Raw genomic sequence first — 26062 nt, forward strand, 5'->3', positions numbered from 1 at the left:
GGCGCATCGGCACGTGCAATGCGCGCGCAATCGCGGCATCGCGCTCGTGCACGCGCGCACCGGCGGTAACGGCGCGCGGGAGCGCGCATCGGCGGTAACGGCGCGCGGGCACGTGCAGGCGTCCATCTGGCGCCAAAACAAACCTATTTAAAGTGTCCTGGGAGCCTGGCCCCTTGCTGTCCGGTCTGCAGCGTTTCCTGAGACCACCTGTACCTGTACCTGTACCAACTACTCCTGCTTGATCCAGATCCTGATACCCGGCTTGTCTTCGTTGTTCCTGTCTTCCGCCTGCCCTGACCTCGGCTTGCTCTGACCATCCTTCTGCCTGATCCCTGGTACTCCGCTGACCGCCTGTTGCCGACCCGGCTAGTCGACCTCTCTGTTACCTGGGCCTCTCCTGTTACCAGTCCGGCTGCTCCTGCTTCTCCGGTCTTCTGGGACCCTGTTTAGTCTTCTGGGACCTGCTGCGGCCAGACTCTCCGAATACCTTCCTTTCCGGCTTACCTGCTGTTCCAGTGTTCCTGCATCCAGGCTGCTACTTACCGGCCTGCACCTGCCTTTCAGAGACTTCCTCGGACTCCGCAGAAGCTCCATCCGGCCCCTGCACCAGCGTCATCCCTGGCGCTTGTGCGACTCTGCATTCCCGCTCCCCCTGTCTACTCTACCAGGGGTCCGGGATCAGAGGAGCAACAGCAGCCACTTCCTGCACGTCAGGCTCACCCTTAAGGTACGTGACAGTACCGGACAGCCATGTCCGAGCCCGCGCAGGGAGTGGATCCGATGCAGGAACTCTGCCGCCATTTGGAAGGACTAACCCAGGCCGTCCGAACCCTGCAAGAAGGTTATACACGTCTGGAAAATCGGGTCCAAGCCTTGTCCACTCCCGCCACAGCCTCTGCGACTTCAGGGGCATCCGCTTCGCCATCAGTAATAATGCTGCCACCTGAACCTAAAGTTCCCATGCCCGAGAGGTTTGCAGGAGAACGTAGCAAATTCCGAGCCTTCCGCAACGCTTGCGAATTATACTTCGCTCTCCAACCCCGGACTTTCTCTCTGGAAGCTACTAAGGTGGGCTTCGTCGTTTCGCTACTGTCTGGCGAACCGCAAACCTGGGCTCATCGCCTCATGGAGATCAAGGATGAATCACTTGACAACTTAACCGCCTTCTTCCAGGCTATGTCTCTGCTTTATGAGGACCCGCATCAGACCGCCACTGCAGAAGCTGCATTACATGCTCTACAACAGGGTCGCAGACCCTCAGAAGACTATGTGTCCGAATTCCGCAAATGGTGTTCTGACACAACCTGGAATGACTCGGCTCTCTGCTACCAGTTTCGCCTTGGCCTGTCCGAACCGCTAAAGGATGAGCTGGCCCGGGTAGGAGTTCCTGGGACCCTGGATGCTTTAATCAACTTGACAATCCAGATCGATCGGCGCCTGAGGGAGCGCAGGACTGAAAGGACCACTGCCCCATCCCGTCCGGTCTGGATGATGCCACGGGTACCTTCCACGTTCAATCCACCTCCACCAGCTCCCACAGCCTCTTCTATCCCTGATACTTCAGAGCCTATGCAGCTAGGCCTCCTTCGCCCTTCACTTACGCCAGAGGAACGACAACGCCGTAGGGCCAACAACCTGTGCCTGTATTGCGGGGAGTCCGGACACTACGTGAGGACCTGTACTGCCAAGCTGCGTAAGTGTCAATCCTTGTCGTCTGTATCCCTACCTGTCCGTCCAAGCAATTCCACTCATCTGGCTATCCTTGTTTTATTCCAGCTTCCAGGAAGAACTATACAAACCAGCGCCATTATTGATTCAGGAGCCTGTAGCTGCTTTTTGGATCAATCATTTGCCTTCAGATATCAGATTCCTCTCCGCCCCAGGTCTACTGGACTCTCTGTGTACTTAGCAGACGGCTCGGTGTTAAAATCTGGTCCCGTCACCCAGGAGACCCAGCCTCTTGCCACCACCATTGCCGATAACCACCACAAACTCTTATGCTTGGATGTGATCAACTCCCCCCTGTTCCCTGTCATACTGGGAGTACCATAGCTCCAAGTCCACAACCCCCAGATTGACTGGGCCACTGGTAAAATTGACTTTAACTCTCCATTCTGCCGACAGCATTGCCTGCAACTACCGTCTCCACCCGTGCCGTTACTCTGTTCGGACTCTGACATTGAGACTCGTCAATCCGTCCCAGAAATGTATCATGACTATCTGGATGTCTTCAGCAAAAAGGGGGCCGAGACCCTCCCACCTCACAGGGCCTATGACTGCCCCATCGAACTCCTTCCTGGTGCCGAAGTCCCCTTCGGAAGGATCTTCCCCTTAACCGGACTTGAACTTGAGACCCTGAAAACCTATATCGATGACAGCTTGAGGAGGGGGTTCATCCGTGCCTCCACATCACCCGCGGGTGCAGGCATCTTTTTTGTTGAAAAGAAAGACCATTCCCTTCGCCCCTGTGTGGACTACCGGGAACTCAACAAAATAACTATTAAAAACAGATACCCTCTTCCCTTGGTACCCAAACTATTTCAGCGTCTGGGGTCCGCGGTCATCTTTACTAAATTGGACCTCCGAGGGGCCTACAACCTTGTCCGCATACGCGAAGGGGATGAGTGGAAGACCGCCTTCCGTACCCGTTTCGGGCACTTTGAATATCTAGTCATGCCCTTTGGGCTCTGTAATGCTCCGGCAACATTCCAACACTTTGTCAATGACATTTTTAGAGATTATCTGGACCTTTTTGTGATCGTCTATCTGGATGATATCCTAATCTTCTCCCCTTCCCTAGAGAAACACCGGGTACATGTGAGGAAGGTGCTTGAACGTCTCCGTATCCACGGACTGTACGCAAAACCCAGCAAATGCGAGTTCGAGCGCCCCAGTATACAGTTTCTGGGACTTATCATCTCTGTAAGGGGCGTTGAGATGGATCCTCAGAAAGTTTCCGCAATACTTGACTGGCCAGCTCCGACTGACAGAAAGAGTGTTCAGCGATTCGTCGGGTTTGCGAATTTTTATAGGAAGTTCATCAAAGCCTTTTCCAACATCATTTCTCCTATAACGGACTTGACTAAACTGTCTGCTCGGTTTCGCTGGACACCAGAGGCCCAAACAGCCTTCGAAACCCTGAAAGGCTTGTTCACCTCGGCATCCATTCTGAGACATCCCGACGCAAGCCTGCCCTACATTCTTGAAGTGGATGCATCTGAAACCGCGGTTGGAGCAGTCCTCTCTCAGAGGCAGGGTCCCAAGGCACTGCTATATCCCGTCGCATACTTTTCCCGTAAACTATCTGAAGCAGAGAAAAATTACGATGTTGGGGACCGAGAGCTGTTGGCGATAAAAGCCGCCTTGGAGGAGTGGCGGTATCTCCTGGAAGGCGCAGCGCACCCGATTTTGATTTTTACAGATCACAAAAACCTGGAGTACCTAAAGGTGGCCAAGAGACTTAGACCACGCCAGGCCAGGTGGGCACTTTTTTTTACGAGATTTTCATTCCACATCACGTACAGGCCAGGGTCGAAAAATGTCAAGCCGGATGCTCTTTCCCGTATGTACGCCAGTTCGGAGCCTCCCAATCCTCCGGATACTATTCTGTCATCGGGGAACTTTTTGCTACTACAAAGAGACTTGGTACCCCAGATCAGGCAGGCATCCGCTGGCATTTCTTCTCCACCTGATCCGGAGCTACAATCCAGGGACGGTTTGCTATGGTACCGGGATAAGATCTTCGTACCCGAGGGGCTGCGAGTTAGTGTTCTGGGCTCCTGCCATGACCACAAGCTGGCTGGGCACTTTGGGATACAAAAGACCGCTGAACTTCTGCAACGCACCTTTTGGTGGCCCCAACTCCTGAAGGACTGCAAAGATTATGTGGAATCGTGCACTACGTGCATTCGAAACAAAGGTAGTAAACTCAGAGCCTGGGGGCTCCTTAAACCATTACCCGTACCGGAAAGACCTTGGAGAAGGATCTCCATGGACTTCATCGTGGAACTTCCCCCATCAGAGGGCTTCACCACTATCTTTGTGGTAGTGGACAGGCTGTCTAAGATGGCACACGTTGTCCCCTTAAAGGGCACACCCTCGGCTCCAGAGACGGCTAAAGTCTTCATCAGAGAAATTGTCAGACTCCACGGCATTCCTGCGGATATTGTGTCCGATCGTGGAGTACAGTTCACCTCTAGGTTTTGGAGGGCACTTTGCAGTAGTCTCGAGATCGGCCTATCGTTTTCCTCAGCATACCACCCACAGTCAAATGGGCAGACGGAGAGAACGAATCAGACCCTTGAACAGTATCTCCGCTGCTTCTCGTCCTTTTCGCAAGAAGACTGGGTTTCTCTGCTGCCCTTGGCGGAGTTCGCTTATAATAATTCTATCCATTCGGCCACCAAACAGTCTCCTTTCTTTGCCAACTATGGGTTCCACCCACTGTTCCTCTCCAATTCTGTTCCAGAAAGTACGGTACCCGCCGTTCAAGACACCTTGGATTTCTTTAACTCAAATAACAGGATCCTGCAGGAAACAATGACCCAAACACAGGAACGTAATAAGGAAATCTTTGACAGGAGAAGAAGGGGGGAACTCAACTTAGTACCCGGAACTAAAGTTTACTTGTCCACTTTGAACTTAAGGCTTGCATGCCCTACGAAGAAATTGGGTCCTAAGTTCGTGGGTCCCTTTGCTGTCAAGAGAAGGATAAACGAGGTGGCCTACGAACTTGACTTACCAGAGTCCTTTCGAATCCACCCGGTGTTTCATGTTGCCCTGCTCAAACCGGACGTCCCCAACTCCTTCCCTGGACGGGATACCGATCCCCCAGAACCAGTATTAGTCGATGGTGAGGAGGAATTTGAGGTGGAATCTATCCTGGATTGCAGGAAGAGACGCAACCAAATTCAGTTCCTCGTTAAATGGAAGGGGTATGGGCCAGAGGAAAATTCATGGGAACCGGAGGACAACATACACGCCGAAAGACTAATTCAGTTGTTTAAAGACTCTCACCCGCTGAAGATGACTCAGTTGGGCATCCGGAGGCTGCCCCTTGGGGGGGGGGCAATGTCATGAATTACCTCGGCCACCAGAGGGCGCTAGCGGCGCATCGGCACGCGCAATGCGCGCGCAATCGCGGCATCGCGCTCGTGCACGCGCGCATCGGCGGTAACGGCGCGCGGGCACGTGCAGGCGTCCATCTGGCGCCAAAACAAACCTATTTAAAGTGTCCTGGGAGCCTGGCCCCTTGCTGTCCGGTCTGCAGCGTTTCCTGAGACCACCTGTACCTGTACCTGTACCAACTACTCCTGCTTGATCCAGATCCTGATACCCGGCTTGTCTTCGTTGTTCCTGTCTTCCGCCTGCCCTGACCTCGGCTTGCTCTGACCATCCTTCTGCCTGATCCCTGGTACTCCCCTGACCGCCTGTTGCCGACCCGGCTAGTCGACCTCTCTGTTACCTGGGCCTCTCCTGTTACCAGTCCAGCTGCTCCTGCTTCTCCGGTCTTCTGGGACCCTGTTCAGTCTTCTGGGACCTGCTGCGGCCAGACTCTCCGAATACCTTCCTTTCCGGCTTACCTGCTGTTCCAGTGTTCCTGCATCCAGGCTGCTACTTACCGGCCTGCACCTGCCTTTCATAGACTTCCCCGGACTCCGCAGAAGCTCCATCCGGCCCCTGCACCAGCGTCATCCCTGGCGCTTGTGCGACTCTGCATTCCCGCTCCCCCTGTCTACTCTACCAGGGGTCCGGGATCAGAGGAGCAACAGCAGCCACTTCCTGCACGTCGGGCTCACCCTTAAGGTACGTGACAGATGGATTGCTTTAAAAAAAATTCACCTCTAGTGTTCTATATTTCAATGCTGCTACATAAATAATAAATCCAAAACAATTTGTGACATTAATATTAGTGTACTACCATTAATCAATTCCACAGTAGCGCAACCACTGCTACTATACAGTGGACAATATTATATCTGCAAGTGATATGATCAAACGTGAAAATGATACAAAATATAAAAAAAAAAATCAAAATCATACAACTTTCAAAATAACAGTGTGTCAATCAAAAATAAATCTTCAGAGTGATTAAATTCAGGAAAGTTCATGATTAACAGTCGACTCTCTATGTGAGTAGAGCCAGAAATAATATACCTTATATCCACCACCAGTGCGATTAAATAGAGACGTTTCTGATATGGAAATGCACTCACCAGATTGAATTGCCTTTCACTCTCATGAAAATACATATTGGCCCGGATTCACATACCTTGGCGCATAGTTATGCCGGCGTAGCGTATAGCGTATCGAATATACGCTACGCCGACGTAGCGCAGAGCGGCGAGCACAGTATTCACAAAGCACTTGCTCCCCAATGTATGCTGGGTTCCCTTGGCGTAACTCGTCGTAAGTGGCAGTGGGCGTAAAGCATGCTAATGAGGCGTGACCCCATGTAAATGATGATACGAATAACGAACGGCGCATGCGCCGTCCCATGGACGCTTCCTAGTGCGCATGCTCAGAATCACGTCGAAACAACTGCCTAAGTTACGTCGAATCACTGCCTACGACTTGAACGTAACCTACAAATAGCCCTATTCACGTACTACGTAAACGACGTAAGAAACGACGGCTGTGTTCCCTGGTGCAGCCATTTGCATTGATGCTGCTGACTTACACCTGCTTTTATGAGTTGTAACTTTACGCCGGACGTACGACTTACGTAAACCGCGTATATTAATGCGCCGGGCGCGAGTACGTTCGTGAATCGGCGTATCTCACTCATTTGCATATTCGAATCGTAAATCAATGGGAGCGCCCCTTGCGGCCAGCGTAAATATGCGCCCACGATACGACGGCGTAGGAAACTTGCGTCGGTCGGATGAAGCCTATTTACAGGCGTATCTTGCTTTCAGAGTCAGGCGCATAGATACGACGGCGCATATGTTTTACTTACGCGGCGTATCTCGAGATACGTCGGCGTAAGTGCTACGTGAATCTGGGCCATAAGCTTTTAGATTAATATCCACGTGGTAGTGTGTCTATCACTCCACAATCAGCAGGTCTCACCTCATCGCATGTGTGTGAGAGAAAACAAAAAGCCTCCAATAGTGCATTAATCCCATAAAACATTAAAATCCAAGTAAACCGCTCACATTTAAAATCATCTTGTACATTGTATGTGAATGGGTAGGTATCAGATAGGCAACAACTCATCCAAGTCTCACCACCTCCATGTTGGTTTCAACTGTCAGTGTAGTCACCTTCCACACTCTCCCATGATCAACACATGAACTGAGCTTTGCATAGCCACGTCCCAAAGCTTTTCGCCATTTTTGACTTCATCAAGCATTAGATGAGCTTTAACCACTTAAGCCCCGGACCAATATGCTGCCTAAAGACCCAAGGTGTTTTTACAGTTCGGGACTGCGTCGCTTTAACAGACAATTGCTTGGTCGTGCGACGTGGCTCCCAAACAAAATTGTCGTCCTTTTTTCCCCACAAATAGAGCTTTCTTTTGGTGGTATTTGATCACCTCTGCGGTTTTTATTTTTTGCGCTATAAACAAAAATAGAGCGACAATTTTGAAAAAAATGCAATATTTTTTACTTTTTGCTATAATAAATATCACCCAAAAACATATATAAAAAAAAAATTTTCCTCAGTTTAGGCCGATACATATTCTTCTACATATTTTTGGTAAAAAAAATCGCAATAAGCGTTTATCGATTGGTTTGCGCAAAATGTATAGCGTTTACAAAATAGGGGATAGTTTTATTGCATTTTTATTATTTTTTTTTTTTTACTACTAATGGCGGCGATCGGCGATTTTTTTCGTGACTGCGACATTATAGCGGACACTTCGGACAATTTTGACACATTTTTGGGACCATTGTCATTTTCACAGCAAAAAATGCATTAAAATTGCATTCTTTATTGTGAAAATGACAGTTGCAGTTTGGGAGTTAACCACAGGTGGCGCTGTAGGATTTAGTGTACACTTAGTGTGTGTTTACATCTGTAGGGGGGTGTGGCTGTAGGAATGACGTCATCGATCGAGTCTCCCCTATAAAGGGGATCACTTGATCGATGCAGCGCCATAGTGAAGCACGGGGAAGCCATGTTTACATACGGCTCTCCCCGTTCTTCAGCTCCGGGGAGCGATTGCGATGGAGCGGCTATAAACAAATAGCCGCCCCGTTGTCCCGGATCGCTCCCCGAGGGAACCCGACCGCCACGTGTAGCGGGGGGGGTCCCGATTGGACCCCCGACCCACGTCTAGGCAGGCACGTACAGGTACGTTGATGTGCCTGTCCGTGCCATTCTGCCGACGTATATCTACATGCGGCGGTCGGGAAGTGGTTAAAGAAAGCCTCCACTGGCTTCTGTAGCTATAGGTACTGTGGATCAAATAGAAATAGAAAAAGTCTGGGAAATCCAAAACAGGAGTCCCTATTGGGAGATTTCATCTCTATTCCTGTCCAGACAACAACTGTAATGCCGCGTACACACCATCACTTTATGTGATGAAAAAAAATGACGTTTTTAAAAACGTCACTTTAATTGACTGTGTGTGGGGGAAAACGTCGTTTTATGTCTTGTAAAAAACGACCAAAAAAAATTGAAGCATGCTTCAATTTTATGTGTCGTTTTTCAAAAGTGCACTTTTTACTTCACAGAAATTGACCGTGTGTAGCAAAAAACGTCGTTTTGTAAGACGTTTTTTCATCCACGCATGCCCAGAAGCTATTTCAATGGTAAAACGTGGTGGAACGTAACCTCACTTTGCAAGAACATTGTGAGAAAAACGATGGTGTGTAGGCAACTTCGTCTTTGAAAATTGAAGTTTCAAAAACGTCATTTTTTACTTCACAGAAAGTGTCGTTTTTTTTCATCACATAAAGTGATGGTGTGTACGGGGCATAAGAGCCGGTTCACACTGGGGCGACTCGTCAGGCGACAAATCGCGTCCCATTCTATTCAATAGAACCGTTCTAATAGGAGCGACGCAAGGCGCTCCGACTTAGAAAAAGGTTCTTGTACGACTTTGGGGGCGATTTGCATTGACTTCTATACAGAAGTCATTTTGCAAGTCGCCTCTGAAGTCGTCCTCAGGACGCCTTGCTGAGTCGCCCCCGAAGTCGTGCCGCCCCAGTGTGAACCGGCTCTAAAGGCCCGTACACACGATCAGACTTTCTGACAACAAATGTCCGACAGACCTGTTTGATCGGACAATCCGACCGTGTGTATGCTCCATCGGACAAACTTTTTGTGTTTTCCATCGCACAAATGTTTGCTGTGCAAACAGACAAACTTTTACGGCAACAAATGTCCTACGTTGGCTAATCCGATCGTATGTACACAAGTCCATCGGACTTAAGTCCAAAGTACAAACACGCATGCTCAGAACCAATGGAGCAAAATCCACGGAAAAGTCTGATCATGTGTATGAGGCTTGACGGTCACCAAGATCTTGTAATAGAGTGGTGTTAACAATAAGTGTGGAGGAACTTGACTGGCCTGTGCAGAATCCTGACCTAAAACCGATAGAACACTCTGCTACTCCCCTCTGTCAATCCCTCCACTGGCTTCAGCTCACCCAACAAATTAAATTCAAAATACTAACAATTACCTACAAAGCCATCCACAACTCTTCCCCCAGCTATATCACTGACCTAGTCTCTAAATACCAACCTAAACGTTCTCTTTGTTCTTCTCAAGACCTCCCATTCTCTAGCTCTCTCATCACCTCCTCCCATGCTCGTCTCCAGGACTTTTCCAGAGCCTTTCCAAGCCTATGGAACTCCTTACCCCAATCTATCCGTCTATCTCCTTCTCTATTGGCTTTTAGAGGATCCCTGAAAACCCTCCTCTTCAGAGAAGCCTACCCTACCCATACCTAACAACTGTATTTTCATTTGAGTCCATCTGATCATCCCCCACAGCTAACTACCCTTTGTTCCACTTGACCCTCCCTTCTAGATTGTAAGCTCTAACGAGCAGGGCCCTCTGATCCCTCCTGTATTGTGACTGTACCGTCTTCCCTGATGTAAAGCGCTGCGCAAACTGTTGGCGCTATATAAATCCTGTATAATAATAATAATTAGAGCGGAGACCGCAAGCCGGGCCTTCTCGTTCCATATCAGTGCCTGACATCACAAATGCATTTCTGGAAGAATAGTCAAACATTCCCATAGACACACTCCTAAACCTTGTGGACAGCCTTCCCAGAAGAGTTGAAGCTGTTATAGCTGCAAAGGGTGGGCCGACGCAATATTGAACCCTACGGACTAAGACTGGGGTGCCATTAATGTTTATGTGGGTACAAAGGCAGGCGTCCCAATACTTTTGGTAATATAGTGTAGGTCTAGGTCTAGCCAAGCAAAATGGTTAAAAAACAAACAAACATAAAATGTTAATAATAAATGTTAAAAAATGGTGCAGATTTGATGGACCACTTGAACTTTTTCTGTGATCACACTTTTTAGATTTCTATGTAATTTTCTAAAAAAAAAAATTGTATTTCTATAGCCCAAAAGCATGATCAAAATGAAGAAGATTTTACAGATGAAAATGAAGTTCAGGTTCGCTCAAAGTTCCAAGAAACCTTCTTATGGAGGACGGTCACGGTGAACAAAAAGCTCACGTATGTATCACAACTTTTCTATCACACAAATTCTTCTTCCCAAGAAAGTAATAATCCTGAATGACAAGCTGATTTACTAAGCAACGTTCATGGACAATTATGTAAAAATAGAGCGCTATAAACAAAAATTCAATATTTTTTACTTTTTGCTGTAATAAATATCCCCAAAAAATATATAAAAAAACATTTTTTTCCTCAGTTTAGACCGATACGTATTCTTCTACATATTTTTGGTAAAAAAAAAAAAAAAAAAAATCGCAATAAGCGTTTATTGATCGCTTTACCCAAAAGTTATAGGGCTGGATTCAGAAAGGACTTACGACGACGTATCTCCAGATACGCCGTCGTAAGTCCAAATGTGCGCTGTCGTATCTATACGCGAATTCAGGAACTGAGATACGCCTGAAATTTGCCAAGATACGACCGACGCAAGTCTCCTACGCCGTCGTATCTTTGGTGCATATTTACGATGGCCGCAAGGGGCGCTTCCGTAGATTTACGCGTTGAATATACAAATGACCTAGATACGCCGATTCACAAACGTACTTGCGCCCGTCGGATTCAGCTACGCCGTTTACATAAGGCTTACGTCCGGCGTAAAGTTACCCCTGCAATATGAGGCGCAGCCAATGCTAAGGTATGGACGACGGAACAGCCGTCGGATTTTACGCCGTTTACATAAGTGGTACGTGAATGGGGCTGGGCGTAGGTTACGCTCACGTCGTTGCCATTGAGCTGTCGTATCTTAGGGCGTGAATTCAACGTGATTCTGAGCATGCGCGCGCATGTGCCGGTCGTTCGGCGCGCATGCGCCGTTCGTTCGGCGCTTCATTTAAATGGGGGTCACAATTCATTTCAATACAACACACCCACTACCAGCCTAATTTGAATTAGGCGGGCTTACACCGGCTCATTTACGATACGCCGCCGTAACTTAGGGAGCAAGTGCTTTGTGAATACTGTACTTGCCTCTCTATGTTACGTCGGCGTAGCGCATATGAGATGCGCTACGCCCGCTCACAGATACGCCGATCTCTGTGAATCTGGCCCATAGCGTCTACAAAATAAGGGATAGTTTTATGGCATTTTTATTAATATTTTTTTTTACTAGTAATGGCGGCGATTTTTATCGTGACTGCGACATGGCGGACACTTCGGACACTTTTGACACATTTTGGGACCATTGTCATTTTTACAGCGATCAGTGCTATAAAAATGCACTGATTACTGTGAAAATTACACGGGCAGTGAAGGGGTTAACCACTAGGTGGTGCTGAAGGGGTTAAGTGTGCCCTAGTGAGTGATTCTTACTGTAGGGGGGATGGGCTGTGTGTGACAAGACAGTGATCACCCCTTCCGATTACAGGAAGCGGTGATCACTGTCATTGTCACTAGGCAGAGCGGGGAAATGCTTGTTTACATCAGCATTTCCTCCCTTCTTCCTCACCGTGAGACGATCGCTGGTATCCTAGTGGCAATCGAGTCCGCGGGACCTGTGGTCGGGTTCACGGGGCTCGCGGCGGGCACATCCACAATGCCGCGATCCTAAAGGGGACGTATATATACGTCCTTCTGCCTGGCCGTGCCATGCTGCAGACGTATATAGTCGTGCGCTGGTCGGCAAGCAGTTAAAGTGAACCTGTGGCCAGGCTTTGGACATTCAAGTAGACATGTGCGGTTAGTTTCATTACAAATTAATATTCAGACAAATTTTTCGTTATTCGGAGATTCGGAATACTGTATACAAACTTTACCGAATGCTCCGAATAAATATACAAAATTTGTCAGAATTTAGGAAATTCAAATAAAATTCCATTTAAATTTGAGCTGTAAACATATTTCTGAAATCAAACACTGCGTGTGTTATTAGTGTACCATTTCGAAATAATACTGGCCCAGATTCAAAGAGATTTGCGCATTATTTGCGGAGGCGCAGGGCAACGATTTTGCCCTGCGCCCCCGCAAATTTGCTCCGCTGCCCTCGATTCATGGAGCAGTAGCTCCGTAAATTGCGAGGGCGCGCCTGCAAAATTGCCCGGCGCTAGAGCACGCAATTTAAATGATCCCGTAGGGGGCGGGAATCATTTAAATTAGGCGCGCTCCCGCGCCGAGCGTAGAGCGCATGCTCCGTCGGGAAACTTTCCCGACGTGCATTGCGGCAAATGACGTCGCAAGGACGTCATTTGCTTCAGAGTGAACGTGAATGGCGCTGGACTCACTTACGCAAACGACGTAACGTTCAAATATCGCGACGCGGGAACGACGGGTATCCTTTAGCATTGGCTGCCCCTACTATTAGAAGGGGCAGCCTTACGCTAAACACGCCGTACGGAAACTACGTAACTTGCGTACGCAGGGCTCGTGCAACATTGTGAATCGGTGTTAGTATGCAATTTGCATACTATACACTGAGCACAATGGGAGCGCCCCCTAGCGGGCATCGCAAGAATGCAGCCTAAAATATGCGTGGCATAAGAGCCTTATGCCACGCAGATTTTAGGCTGCAGTCGGCGTTACGATGTTCCTGAATCAGGAGCATTCGTAACGCCGGAGCAAGTAAGCAATTGCGCTGTGTAACCTATGGTTACACAGGCGCAATTGCTTATTGAATCTGGGCCACTGTTTTTGTGAGGTGATTTAACCACTTCCATACCGGGCCTTTTCACCCCCTTCCTGCCCAGGCCAATTTTCAGCTTTCAGCGCTGTCACACTTTGAATGACAAATACGTGGTCGTGTGACCCAAATAAATTTTGATCATTATTTCCCCCACAAATAGAGCTTTCTTTTGGTGGTATTTGATCATCTCTGTGGTTTTTTTTTTTGTGTTATAAACAGACAATTTTGAAAAAACACAATGAGCTAGATTCACGTAGCTCAGCGTATAGTTCTGCCGGCGTAGTGCATCTCATATGCGCTACGCCAAAGTAAAATAGGGCGCCCAGACCTTTATTCACAAAGATCTGGCGCCGTGCGTTGCGCCGGCGTAGTGTAACTAGGCAGGGGTAAGCACGCCTAATTCAAATGTGGAAGGTAGTGGGCATGTTGTATTCAAAGTAGCCGTGACCCCATGTAAATGTTTTCACTAACGATCCCGGCATGCGCGCGCATGCTCAGAGTCACGTCGCATATACTCCCTAAGATACGTCGGCTCAATGCTTTCGACGTGAACGTAACCAACGCACAGCCCCATTCATGTACCACTTACGTAAACGACGTAAAATTCGAAGGCTGTTCCGACGTCCATACTTTAACATTGGCTGCGCCTCATATAGCAGGGGTAACGTTACGCCAGACGTAAGCCTTACGTAAACGGCGTAGCGGGCGCAAGTACGTTCGTGAATCGGCGTATCTAGGTCATTTACATATTCTACACGTAAATTTACGGAAGTGCCCCTAGTGGCCAGCGTAAATTTGCACCCTAGATACGACGGCGTACTAACACTTACGTCGGTCGGAGGAAGCTGAAATTCAGGCGTATCTAGCTCCGTGACCGTGAATAGCATGCATAGATACAACGGCGCATCTACTGACTTCCGCGGCGTATCAATAGATACGCCGACGTGAGAGCTACATGAATCTAGCTCAATATTTTTTACTTTTTGCTATAATAAATATTCCAATTTAAAAGTGAACCTTCGCTTTAAGTTTCACTTGAAGATCCCAAATATACAAAATATATCATGAGAGAAAAAAAAAATCTGATTTTGATTTCTTTCTTTTAGTGAAACAGTCGCAGTCCCAGATTCTATTACCACATGGGAGATCCAAGCAATCGGAATGTCTTCAGGAAAAGGTAAGATCTTTAAAACTTTAAATACCGGGCACTTTCACCCCCTTCCTGCCCACGCCAATTTTCAGATTTCAGCAAATTACATTTTTATCATTTTTTTTTTTATGAGACAGGTAGAGCTTTCTTTTGGTGGTATTTAATCGCCACTGTTTTTTATTCGATTCTCTTATAAAATTTAGCAAATAAGTAATTTTTCTTCTTCACTGAAGAGCGCTGATGAGACTGCACTAATGGTCACTGAGGCTGCACTGATGAGGTTGTACTGATGGGGTGGCACTGATAAGCTGCACTAATGGGCACTGATAAGCTGCACTGATGGGGCTGCACTCATAATCAGGACACTCATGATCAGTGCCTTGATTATCAGTGTAAACAGTGTACTCACTGTGCCCTGCAGAGAGCGTGGAAAGGAATACCAATAACCAGCAAGTCTGTTTACATGTGACCAGCTGTGATTGGAGACATGGTAAAGGGCCGATGTGATTGGCCCTCTACCGCAATCTGTGATAAGCTGTGTTTAAAGGACACAGTGGTCACCGAGCTTGCCCAATGTGGGCCCCAGAAAACATATATGTGGGAAGACAGCCATGGACGTCCTCCCAGAACTGGAGAGCCCTGCTGTAGCCGTCTTTTGCCTATAGCACAAGCAAGAAAGCGTCAATGACCATAGCAGCCATTTTATTAACACAATTGTTAAGTCTGTATACAGGTGATCAGCTGTGATTGGACACAGCTGATCACATGGTAAAGGGCCGCTGTGATTGGTCCTGTACCGCAATCTGTGATCAGCTGTGTTCAAGGGACAAGATGCACGCCCCAGGAGGTGTGCACATAAAAGGACAGCCATGGCCGTCCTCCCAGAACTTGAGAGCTGTGCCGTAGCTGTCTTTTGCCTATAGCACAAAGTAATAAAGCACATACAAGAGCCTTGTACCACGCCAGTTGCCATAACAAAAACACAACATGGACACAAAATGTCCCCAGAAAATGCCCAAAAAAATGAACCCATGAAAGGGAGGGGGGGAAGTTGCCCCAAAGCAGTCCCTCTTCTGAGTGGAGAACTCACCAGGATCCTCCTATTGTTCATCCCCTGCAGCTCCACCCACTCATTCCAACCCACCAATCCAGTAAGTACTCCAATCCTTATTTATTTTAACATACTTAAAAACTCCTCCCAAGTCAAACCCCCTTTTACACTGTCATGTTGGCCCTACACCTTCCTTCCTTACAGTGGCGTCACTAGGGTTGGTGTCACCCGGTGCGGTAAAACATGGTGTCACCCCCCCCTCTGTCTAGGCTGCCCAGCACCAAGCAGGCAGCGCACGGGGCGCACCCCAAACCAGCCCCTGTAAATGATAGTATAGGGCAGTATAGTGGCAGGTTAGGGTAGTATAGAGTGGTATAGTGGCAGGTTGGTGTAGTGGGGTGGTATAGGACAGGTTAAGGTGGTATAGGGCATGTTGGGGTGATATAGGTTAGTTTGGGGTGGTATAGGGCAAGTTAGGGTTGCATAGGGCAGGTTGGGGTGGTATAGGGCAAGTTAGGGTGGTACAGGGCAGGTTGGGGTGGTATAGTGCAAGTTAGGGTGGCATAGGGCAAGTTGGGATGGCATGGGAAAGGTTGGGGTGGTACAGGGCAAGTTGGGGTGGTATAGGGCATGTTATGGTGGCATAGGGCAGATTGGGGTGGTACAGGGCAAGTTAGGGTAGCACAGGGCAAGTTGGGGTGGCATGGGAAAGTTTGGTGTGGTACAGGGCAGGCTGGGGTGGTACAGGGCAGGCTGTGGTGGCACAGGGCAGGCTGGGTGGTACAGGGCAGGCTGGGGTGGTACAGGGCTGTTTGGGGGGGGGGTAGAGGGCAGGCTGGGGTGGTATAGGGCTGTTTGGGGTGGTACAGGGCAGGCTGGGGTGGTACAGGGCAGGCTGGGTGATACAGGGCAGGCTGGGGTGGTACAGGGCAGGCTGGGGTGGTACAGGGCAGGCTGGGTTTGCACAGGGCAGGCTGGGCATGTCAGGTAAAAAAAATAAAAAGGGATGGTGTCACCCCTCTAGCAGGTGTCACCCGGTGCGGACCGTACCCCCGCACCCCCATAGCAACGCCTCTGCTTCCTTACTCCGGGTCTAACTTTCTTTAAGGTTTGCAGAGCACAGGTGGCCTATTAATATAATTTTGGTTATTTTTAACTTTAATCACACAAGTTTCTTGCTCTCCAGTGAAACTCGCTCTTGGTATTGCTCTGATCATCTCTTGCTTTGCAGGGTTTTGTGTGGCTAACCCCGTGAAGGTGAAAGTTTTCAAACCGTTCCACATTTACTTGAGAGTTCCATCGACGGTGAAGAGATTTGAACAGATTGAGCTGAGACCTGTACTGTATAACTTCCAAGAACAAGACATGCAGGTGAGGGGAGTACAGACCACCCTAAACGTACAAACTTCTCGTTAATGGCAATTTTAAGGCAATTTCAAACACCTTCAATCAGCTATAATATGGATCAAGACAACACTGGGGTAGATTCATGTAGCTTTTACGGCAGTGTATCTCCAGATACGCCGTCGTAATTTGAAATCTCGTTACGCCGATTCTCAAAGGCAGATACGCTAAAAAAATAGGCTTCCTCCGCCGACGTAACTTGAATGCGGCGCCGTATAATTGTGTGCAATATTATGTTGGCCGCTAGGGGCGCTTCCGTTGTTTTCGGCGTAGAATATGCAAATTACCTAGTTACGTCGATTCACGAACGTACGTGCGCCCGGCGGTAGTTTTTTACGTCGTTTGCGTCGTTTTCTGCGTAAGGTTGCTCCTGCTATTAGGAGGCGCAGCCAATGTTAAGTATGGACGTCGTTCCCGCTTCGAAATTTGAATTTTTTACGTTGTTTGCGTAAGTCGTTCGCGAATAGGGCTGGACGTAATTTACGTTCACGTCGAAACCAATACGTCGTTGCGCCGTACTTGGGAGCAATGCACACTGGGATATGTACACGGATTTGCATGCGCCGTCCATACAAAACGCCAATCACGTCAGGTCATCATAGATTTACATAAAACACGCCCCCCCCTTCCACATTTGAATTGCGCGCGCTTACGCCGGCCCCATTTACGCTACGCCGCCGCAACTTACGGAGCAAGTGCTTTGTGAATACTGCACTTGCTCCTGTAAGTTACGGCGGCGTATCGTAAATACGATACGCTGCTCCGCCATAAGAAGAAGCGCAGGTACATGAATCTACCCCACTGATGTTGGATGAGAAAGCCTGTCTCACAGTCTACACTTATCTGGGAAGGCCGTACACAAGGTTTAGGAGTGTGTCTATGGAAATGTTTGACCATTCTTCCAGAAGCACATTTGTGAGGTCAGGCACTGATGTGGAAGGCCTGGATCGCATTCTCCGCTCTAATTCATCCCAAAGGCGTTCTATTGTGAGGTATCGCCACGATCGTCAGAGTGAGGCCTCGTACACACGACCGAGGAACTCGTCGTAAATGAAACATCGTTTTCCTCGACAAGTTCCTTGTCAGGCTTGTGGAGAAACTTGACAAGCTTTCTTTGCGTACACACTGTCAAGACCAAATCTCGTCATTCTCAAACGCGGTGACGTACAACACGTACGACGTCAGGGGAAGTTCGATTCCACTGGTACAACCCTTGGGGCTGCTTTTGCTAATCTTATGTTACTGCGTGTTAAGTAAAAGTTTGGTAAGAGACGATTTGCACTTTTCAGACTGTTACAGCGTGAAAAATGTGTTATCTCCATTACAAACCCTACTTTTACCGATGGTGCGCTCCCGTCTCATACTTTATTCTGAGCATGCGCGGGTTTCTTAGCATACACAGGAACGCGTTTCTCGTCGAAAACCAGCCCGACGAGGAAAAATTGAGACTCCCGTCGAGGAAAAAGAGAACTTGTTCTCTTTTTTTCTCGTCGAGTTCCTCGACAGTTTCCTAGATGAAAAACATACACACAACCGTTTTCCTCGGCAAAAAAGCTCTCCCGCCAAGTTTCTTGATGGATTCTGTCGGGGAAAACGGTCATGTGCATACCTCCCAACTTTCTGAGCTGGGAATGAGGGACACCTATCCACAAAAGTAGGCAGGCATAGGACACACCCCTTGCCACACCCCCTTAAAGAAGAATTTTACAAAAAAAAATATGATTGGTTAAACCCACAAGTGATTTTTTTACCACTACTATTCCTTTATATTGGCTTTTGGAATTTACAAATGCAGCAATTTAGAAATCAGATGAAAGGTTTAGTGCTGGAAAACACTTTTTGATAGATAAAAAGTGCATTTTATATACATCTATATAGAGATCATACCAAAATGAGGGACAAATGAGGAGGATGAGGGACAGAGGGACATTGCTCCAAATCAGGGACAGTCCCTCAAAATCAGGGACAGTTGGGAGGTATGTGTGTGTATGAGGCCTAAGAGCAATAATTCTAGCTAAAGACCTCTTCTAACTCTAACCTGGTAACCGTTACATGTTTTCAACCGTCACTTATGGAGATTTTTAGGTCCCGTACTTTGTCGCCAATTCCACAAATGTGCGCAGTTTCAAAGCATGACATGTTAGGTATCTATTTACTCGGTAACATCATCTTTCACATTATACAAAAAAATTGGGCTAACTTTACTGTTTCGTTTCTTTTTTTTTTTGAATTATGAAAGTGTATTTTTCCCCAAAAAAACGTGTTTGAAATAATGCTGCACAAATACTGTGTGACATAAAATAATGCAACGATGACCATTTTATTCTCTAGAATCCCTGCTAAAAATGCCCCCCCTTGGCTTATACTTGAGTCTGTGTCTGCCTTCAGATGGCGGCCATCCAGTGAAAGCCGCGCCTCTTCCTCGTTCTCATCCGTGATAGGGGAACACTCAATTTCCCGTCAGTGTTCAGTGTTTCCGCCTATCACGGATGTCCTCTCATCCTCGTCCCATGGACGAGGACGAAAGGATGTCCGTGACAGGTGGAACGCTGACTCACAATGACTTGAGCATGCAATGTGTAATGCTTTGCAAGTGTGGTGATCAGAAAAATATCCTCTGTGTAGTTTGTTAAATGAGAAGGATGGTGACACAGTGAGGCAGCAAATGGGCACAGTGAGGTTGCAAATGGGCACAGTGAGGCTGCAAATGGGCATTGTTGACCCTCTTTTCCATTTACAGTAGCTGCTGCATTCTCACCCTAGGCTTATACTCGAGTCAATACGTTTTCCCAGTTTTTTTGTGGTAAAATTAGGTGCCTCTGCTTATATTTGGGTCGGCATATACTCAAGTATATACGGTAATATAAAATGTTTGGGGGTTCTAAGTAATTTTCAAGCAAAAAAATATGGGGGTAGATTCAGGTAGCTTTTACGGCGGCGTATCTCCAGATACGCCGCCGTAATTTGAAATCTGCGCCGGCGCATCGTTACGCCGATTCTCAAAGGCAGACACGCTAAAAAAATAGGCTTCCTCCGCCGACGTAACTTGAATGCGGCGGCGTATAATTGTGTGCAATATTACGTTGGCCGCTAGGGGCGCTTCCGTTGTTTTCGGCGTAGAATATACAAATTACCTAGATACGCCGATTCACAAACGTACGTACGGCCGGCGCAATTTATTTACGTCGTTTACGATAGGCTTTTTCGGCGTAAGGTTGCTCCTGCTATTACAGTAGGTGGCGCAGCCAATGTTAAGTATGGACGTCGTTTCAGCTTCAAAATTTAAATTTATTACGTCGTTTGCGTAAGTCGTTCGCGAATAGGGCTGGACGTAATTTACATTCACGTCGAAAGCAATGTCGATTTGCGTCGGAATTTCGAGCATGCTGCGCCGTTCGTAAAAAAACGTAAAATACGCAGGGTCAACCTAATTTAAATAAAACACGCCCCCCCTTAACATCATTTGAATGAAGCGCGCTTACGCCGGCCCCATTTACGCTACGCCGCCGTAAGTTAGGAGGCAAGTGCTTTGTGAATATAGTACTTGCCTCTCAAACTTACGGCGGCGCAGCGTAAATACGATACGCTGCGCCGCCGTAAGAAGGGGCGCAGCTACCTGAATCCAGCCCATGGATTTTAACTTGTAAGCAATAAATGTCAGAAATGGGCTTAGGCGTGAAAAGGTTAAAAAAGATGATTCTTGGCTTTATATGGCAACATAAAAAACAAAAAACAAGAATACAATATTAAGTAAAGAGAAAATATACGGAGGATTTGCTGTACCAGATTTTAAAAGATACTATAAAGAAGTATTACTGACACAAATTATTGATTGGTCATTTTACTTTAGAGAAAATGGTTGGGTTAAAAATGAAATCACGTTGACTGGGACGTGTTTGGATAAAATGATCTGAATACAACAACACTATCGTTTATTTTCTAAGCACATTCACAACACTGGTAATTAGAGTATGGGATTTATATAGGCAAATAAAAAGGGATTATAATTCACCGTTACTACCACTACAGGAACAAATTATTTCCCACCGGGGAATTAATTATTATTTGGGGCATGGAATTCGGAAGAAAAATGCACAATTAACCACTTCAGCCCCGGAGAATTTAACTGCCCAATGACCTGGCCATTTTTTGCGATTCTGCACTGCGTCAATTTAACTGACAATTGCGCGGTGGTGTGACGTGGAACCCAAACAAAATTGACGTCCTTTTTTCCCCACAAATAGAGCTTTCTTTTTGTGGTATTTTATCACCTCTGCGGTTTTTATTTTTTGCGCTATAAACAAAAATGGAGCGACAATTTTGAAAAAAATTCAATATTTTTAACTTTTTGCTATAATAAATATCCCACAAAAAATATATAAAAAAAAATATTTTTTTCCTCAGTTTAGGCCGATATGTATTCTTCCATATATTTTTGGTAAAAAAATTACAATACAGGGAGTGCAGAATTATTAGGCAAGTTGTATTTTTGAGGATTAATTTTATTATTGAACAACAACCATGTTCTCAATGAACCCAAAAAACTCATTAATATCAAAGCTGAAAATTTTTGGAAGTAGTTTTTAGTTTGTTTTTAGTTTTAGCTATTTTAGGGGGATATCTGTGTGTGCAGGTGACTATTACTGTGCATAATTATTAGGCAACTTAACAAAAAAAATATATATACCCATTTCAATTATTTATTTTTACCAGTGAAACCAATATAACATCTCAACATTCACAAATATACATTTCTGACATTCAAAAACAAAACAAAAACAAATCAGTGACCAATATAGCCACCTTTCTTTGCAAGGACACTCAAAAGCCTGCCATCCATGGATTCTGTCAGTGTTTTGATCTGTTCACCATCAACATTGCGTGCAGCAGCAACCACAGCCTCCCAGACACTGTTCAGAGAGGTGTACTGTTTTCCCTCCTTGTAAATCTCACATTTGATGATGGACCACAGGTTCTCAATGGGGTTCAGATCAGGTGAACAAGGAGGCCATGTCATTAGTTTTTCTTCTTTTATACCCTTTCTTGCCAGCCACGCTGTGGAGTACTTGGACGCGTGTGATGGAGCATTGTCCTGCATGAAAATCATGTTTTTCTTGAAGGATGCAGACTTCTTCCTGTACCACTGCTTGAAGAAGGTGTCTTCCAGAAACTGGCAGTAGGACTGGGAGTTGAGCTTGACTCCATCCTCAACCCGAAAAGGTCCCACAAGCTCATCTTTGATGATACCAGCCCAAACCAGTACTCCACCACCACCTTGCTGGCGTCTGAGTCGGACTGGAGCTCCCTGCCCTTTACCAATCCAGCCACGGGCCCATCCATCTGGCCCATCAAGACTCACTCTCATTTCAGCAGTCCATAAAACCTTAGAAAAATCAGTCTTGAGATATTTCTTGGCCCAGTCAAGACGTTTCAGCTTGTGTGTCTTGTTCAGTGGTGGTCGTCTTTCAGCCTTTCTTACCTTGGCCATGTCTCTGAGTATTGCACACCTTGTGCTTTTGGGCACTCCAGTGATGTTGCAGCTCTGAAATATGGCCAAACTGGTGGCAAGTGGCATCTTGGCAGCTGCACGCTTGACTTTTCTCAGTTCATGGGCAGTTATTTTGCGCCTTGGTTTTTCCACACGCTTCTTGCGACCCTGTTGACTATTTTGAATGAAACGCTTGATTGTTCGATGATCACGCTTCAGAAGCTTTGCAATTTTAAGAGTGCTGCATCCCTCTGCAAGATATCTCACTATTTCTGACTTTTCTGAGCCTGTCAAGTCCTTCTTTTGACCCATTTTGCCAAAGGAAAGGAAGTTGCCTAATAATTATGCACACCTGATATAGGGTGTTGATGTCATTAGACCACACCCCTTCTCATTACAGAGATGCACATCACCTAATATGCTTAATTGGTAGTAGGCTTTCGAGCCTATACAGCTTGGAGTAAGACAACATGCATAAAGAGGATGATGTGGTCAAAATACTCATTTGCCTAATAATTCTGCACTCCCTGTAATCGTATATTGATTTGTTTGCGCAAACGTTATAGCGCCTACAAAATAGGGGATAAATTTATGGCATTTTTATTAATATATTTTTTTCTTACTAGTAATGGTGGTGATCTGCGATTTTTATCATGACTGCGACATTATGGCGGACACATCGGACACTTTGACACTATTTTGGGACCATTGTCATGTATACAGCGATCATTGCTATAAAAATGCACTGATTTTTATGTAAATGACACTGGCAGGTGAAGGGGTTTAACACTAGGGGTGATGAAGGGGTTAAGGGGTTAAGTGTGTCATAGGGAGTGATTCTAACTGTGGGGGGGATGGGCTACCAGTGATAGAACAGTGATCACCATTCCCGATGACAGGTTCTGCCGATCCGTGACACGATCGCGGGACAACGGCGGACAACGAGCTTAGAACCCCCAAACATTATATATATATATGTTTAGCAGAGATCCTAGAGAATGAAATGGCGGTCGCTATTTTATGTCACACTGTATTTGCGCAGCGGTCTTTCAAACGCAATTTTTGGGGAAGAAAATACACTTCAATGAATAAAAAAAAAAGAAACAGTAACGTTAGCCTAATTTTTTTGTATAATGTGAAAGATGATGTTACGCCAAGAATCATGGGCCTGGATTCAGATACAATCTCAGATACGTTACGCCGCCGTAACTTCGGGCGCAAGTTCCGTATTCAGAAAGAACTTGCGCCCTAAGTTAAGGCGGCCTAGCGTATGTGGTCCCGGCGTAAGCCCGCGGAATTCAAATTCTCCATGCAGTGGGCGTGTTGTATGGTAATGAAGGCTGACCCCACGTAAATGACGTATCCCAGTGCTCATGCTCCAAATTAACCCGCAAAAAGCCAATGCTTTCGACGTGAACGTAAATTACGCCCAGCCCTATTCGCGAACGACTTACGCAAACGACGTAATCGACGGAAAATTCGACGCTGGCCCGACGTCCATACTTAACATAGGATACGCCTCATATAGCAGGGGTAACTTTACGCCGGAAAAAGCCTAACGTAAACAACGTAAAAAAATGCACTGGGCGGACATACCTTTCTGAATCGGCGTATCTACCTAATTTGCATATTCCTTGCGTAAATCTACAGAAGCGCCACCTAGCGGCCAGCGTAAATATGCAGCCTAAGATACGACGGTGTAAGAGACTTACGCCGGTCGGATCTTAGGGAAATCTATGCGTAACTGATTCTACGAAACAAGTGCATAGATACGACCGGCAGAACTCAGAGTTATGACGTCGTATCCGGAGATACGCTGTCGTAACTCCTATCTGAATCCGGGCCATGATCTTTATTCTAAGCAAAAAAAATTGTGATTCTCATTTTCTCCAGAATCGTGCAGCTCTAACTTCAGCTTCTTTGCTTCTCTTTTGGAACAGGTGAAAGTGTTTGTAGAGAAGACAGAGGGGATGTGTACCCCCAGTACACCTGAAGGAGGCGCCGTACAGCAGATTGTAACTTTGGCCAGCAAGTCAGCACTCTCCATCCCATTTTCAGTGGTTGCCATTGGAAAGGAAAACCCGACCGTGACTGTCAAGGCGCTGGGACCAATGGGCATATCGGACGGTGTGCGAAAAGTGCTTCAGCTCGAGGTGAGAAGCAGGGTTGTATTTCTAAAGTGTAACCTTTAGGGTCCTTTCACACGTGCGGACCGTTCGTCCGTTTTTTCATACGTCCGTTTACGGACTGCAATGCTTTCCAATGGGATAGCGTACGTTAGCGGATGAGCATCCGCTAACGTCCGTTAACATACGTCTCCGTTAAGCTCCGTTTTTTTTAACGGAAGAAAACCCTATTTTTCTTCCGTCAAAAAAACGGAACGGCCGAAAAACGGATGTTAGCGGACGATCCGTTTAACATCCGATCCGCTAACATCCGTTTTTCATCAAAATATGTAATAAAAATAAAGTTCTAACTAAAAAAAAAAAAACGGATGAAAAAACGGATGAAAAACGGATGACAACTGATGAAAAACGGATGTAAAACGGATGACAACTGATGAAAAACGGATGTAAAACGGATGAAAAACGGATGAAAAAACGGATCAACTGATGATAAAAAAATGATCTAAAAAACGGTCCACACGTGTGAAAGGACCCTAAGGCTCTGTTCACACCTAGCCATTTTTATTGGGGGTTTCTCTGCTGTAAGCCTCAGCTCTAAGAAACCCCAACAAGACAAATCCCATTCATTTCAATAGGCCTTGTTCACATCTGAGCGTTTTCTTTTCTGAAGCAAAATGCCTGAAGCTCAAAAAAGTACAGGAGCTTCTTTTTTGGCAGATTACAGGCGTTTTCTGCTTTTTACATTGGTGACCTTTTGACCTGTACAAAATCACGGTAAAAATCCTAAGGGCTCTTTCATATGATATATTGTAGAAGCATCCGAGCATGTGCGTTGCTTGTTTCCAAACAAACAACCTTTGTGCTGTGCACTGGTAAATGAGGGGTGTCCTTAAACGTACCAAAAATACAGTGGAACCTCGGATTGCGAGTAACGCGGTTAACGAGCTTTTCGCAATGCAATTACTGTATTCTTAAAAAAATGTTACTCGGTTTGCGAGTGTTGTCTCGCAAAACAAGCACGATTCAGGCTAAAGCGGTATGCAGTACCGCATTCGGTCTGAGGTAGGGGGGAGCCGAGTGGAGCCGAACTGCGCCGTTCGGAAATGCACGGAAAGGCCAGAGGACAGCTCGGCTGACTTCGGCAAATCTCGGGAACGGAGTCTTTCCGAGGTTTGATGAGGTCAGCCGAGGTATCCTCGGGCCTTTCCGGCCTTTTCCGAGGCTCTCCGGCGCCGCATGCGGTATTGCATGCCATTGAAGTCAATGCTGAACTAATTATTTTCGTTTCCATTGACTTCAATGGGGAAACTCGCTTTGATATGCGAGTACTTTGGATTACGAGCATTCTCCTGGAACGGATTATGCTTGTAATCCGAGGTTCCACTGTAATTGAATGGGAGGATAGAAAAAAATGTTGATTCCAAAAGAAACATAGCTATGGATAAAAACACAGTCTTAAAAAACACAGGGCTAGATTCAGGTCGAATCGCGCATTGTTACGGCGCCTTAAGTAAGTGAGGCAAGTGCTTTATTCACAAAGCTTAAGCACGCCTAATTCAAATGAGGATGAGGGGGGCG

At 46.6% G+C, this 26062-nt stretch overlaps 1 protein-coding gene across 1 annotated transcript in view; it reads left to right on the plus strand.

Moving 5' to 3' along the window:
• The window catches only part of LOC120913235 (complement C4-B-like), a 198284-nt gene that overhangs the window by 93633 nt on the left and 78589 nt on the right, over positions 1 to 26062 (plus strand). The window contains exons 18-21 of the mRNA XM_040323048.1: positions 10534 to 10648; positions 14372 to 14442; positions 16698 to 16837; positions 24299 to 24511. Of these exons, the coding sequence (XP_040178982.1) occupies positions 10534 to 10648; positions 14372 to 14442; positions 16698 to 16837; positions 24299 to 24511 (539 nt within the window). The remainder of the gene's footprint in view (positions 1 to 10533; positions 10649 to 14371; positions 14443 to 16697; positions 16838 to 24298; positions 24512 to 26062) is intronic.

This window comes from Rana temporaria, chromosome 9 (assembly GCF_905171775.1).
Source record: "Rana temporaria chromosome 9, aRanTem1.1, whole genome shotgun sequence".
Classification (NCBI taxonomy): Eukaryota; Metazoa; Chordata; class Amphibia; order Anura; family Ranidae; genus Rana; species Rana temporaria.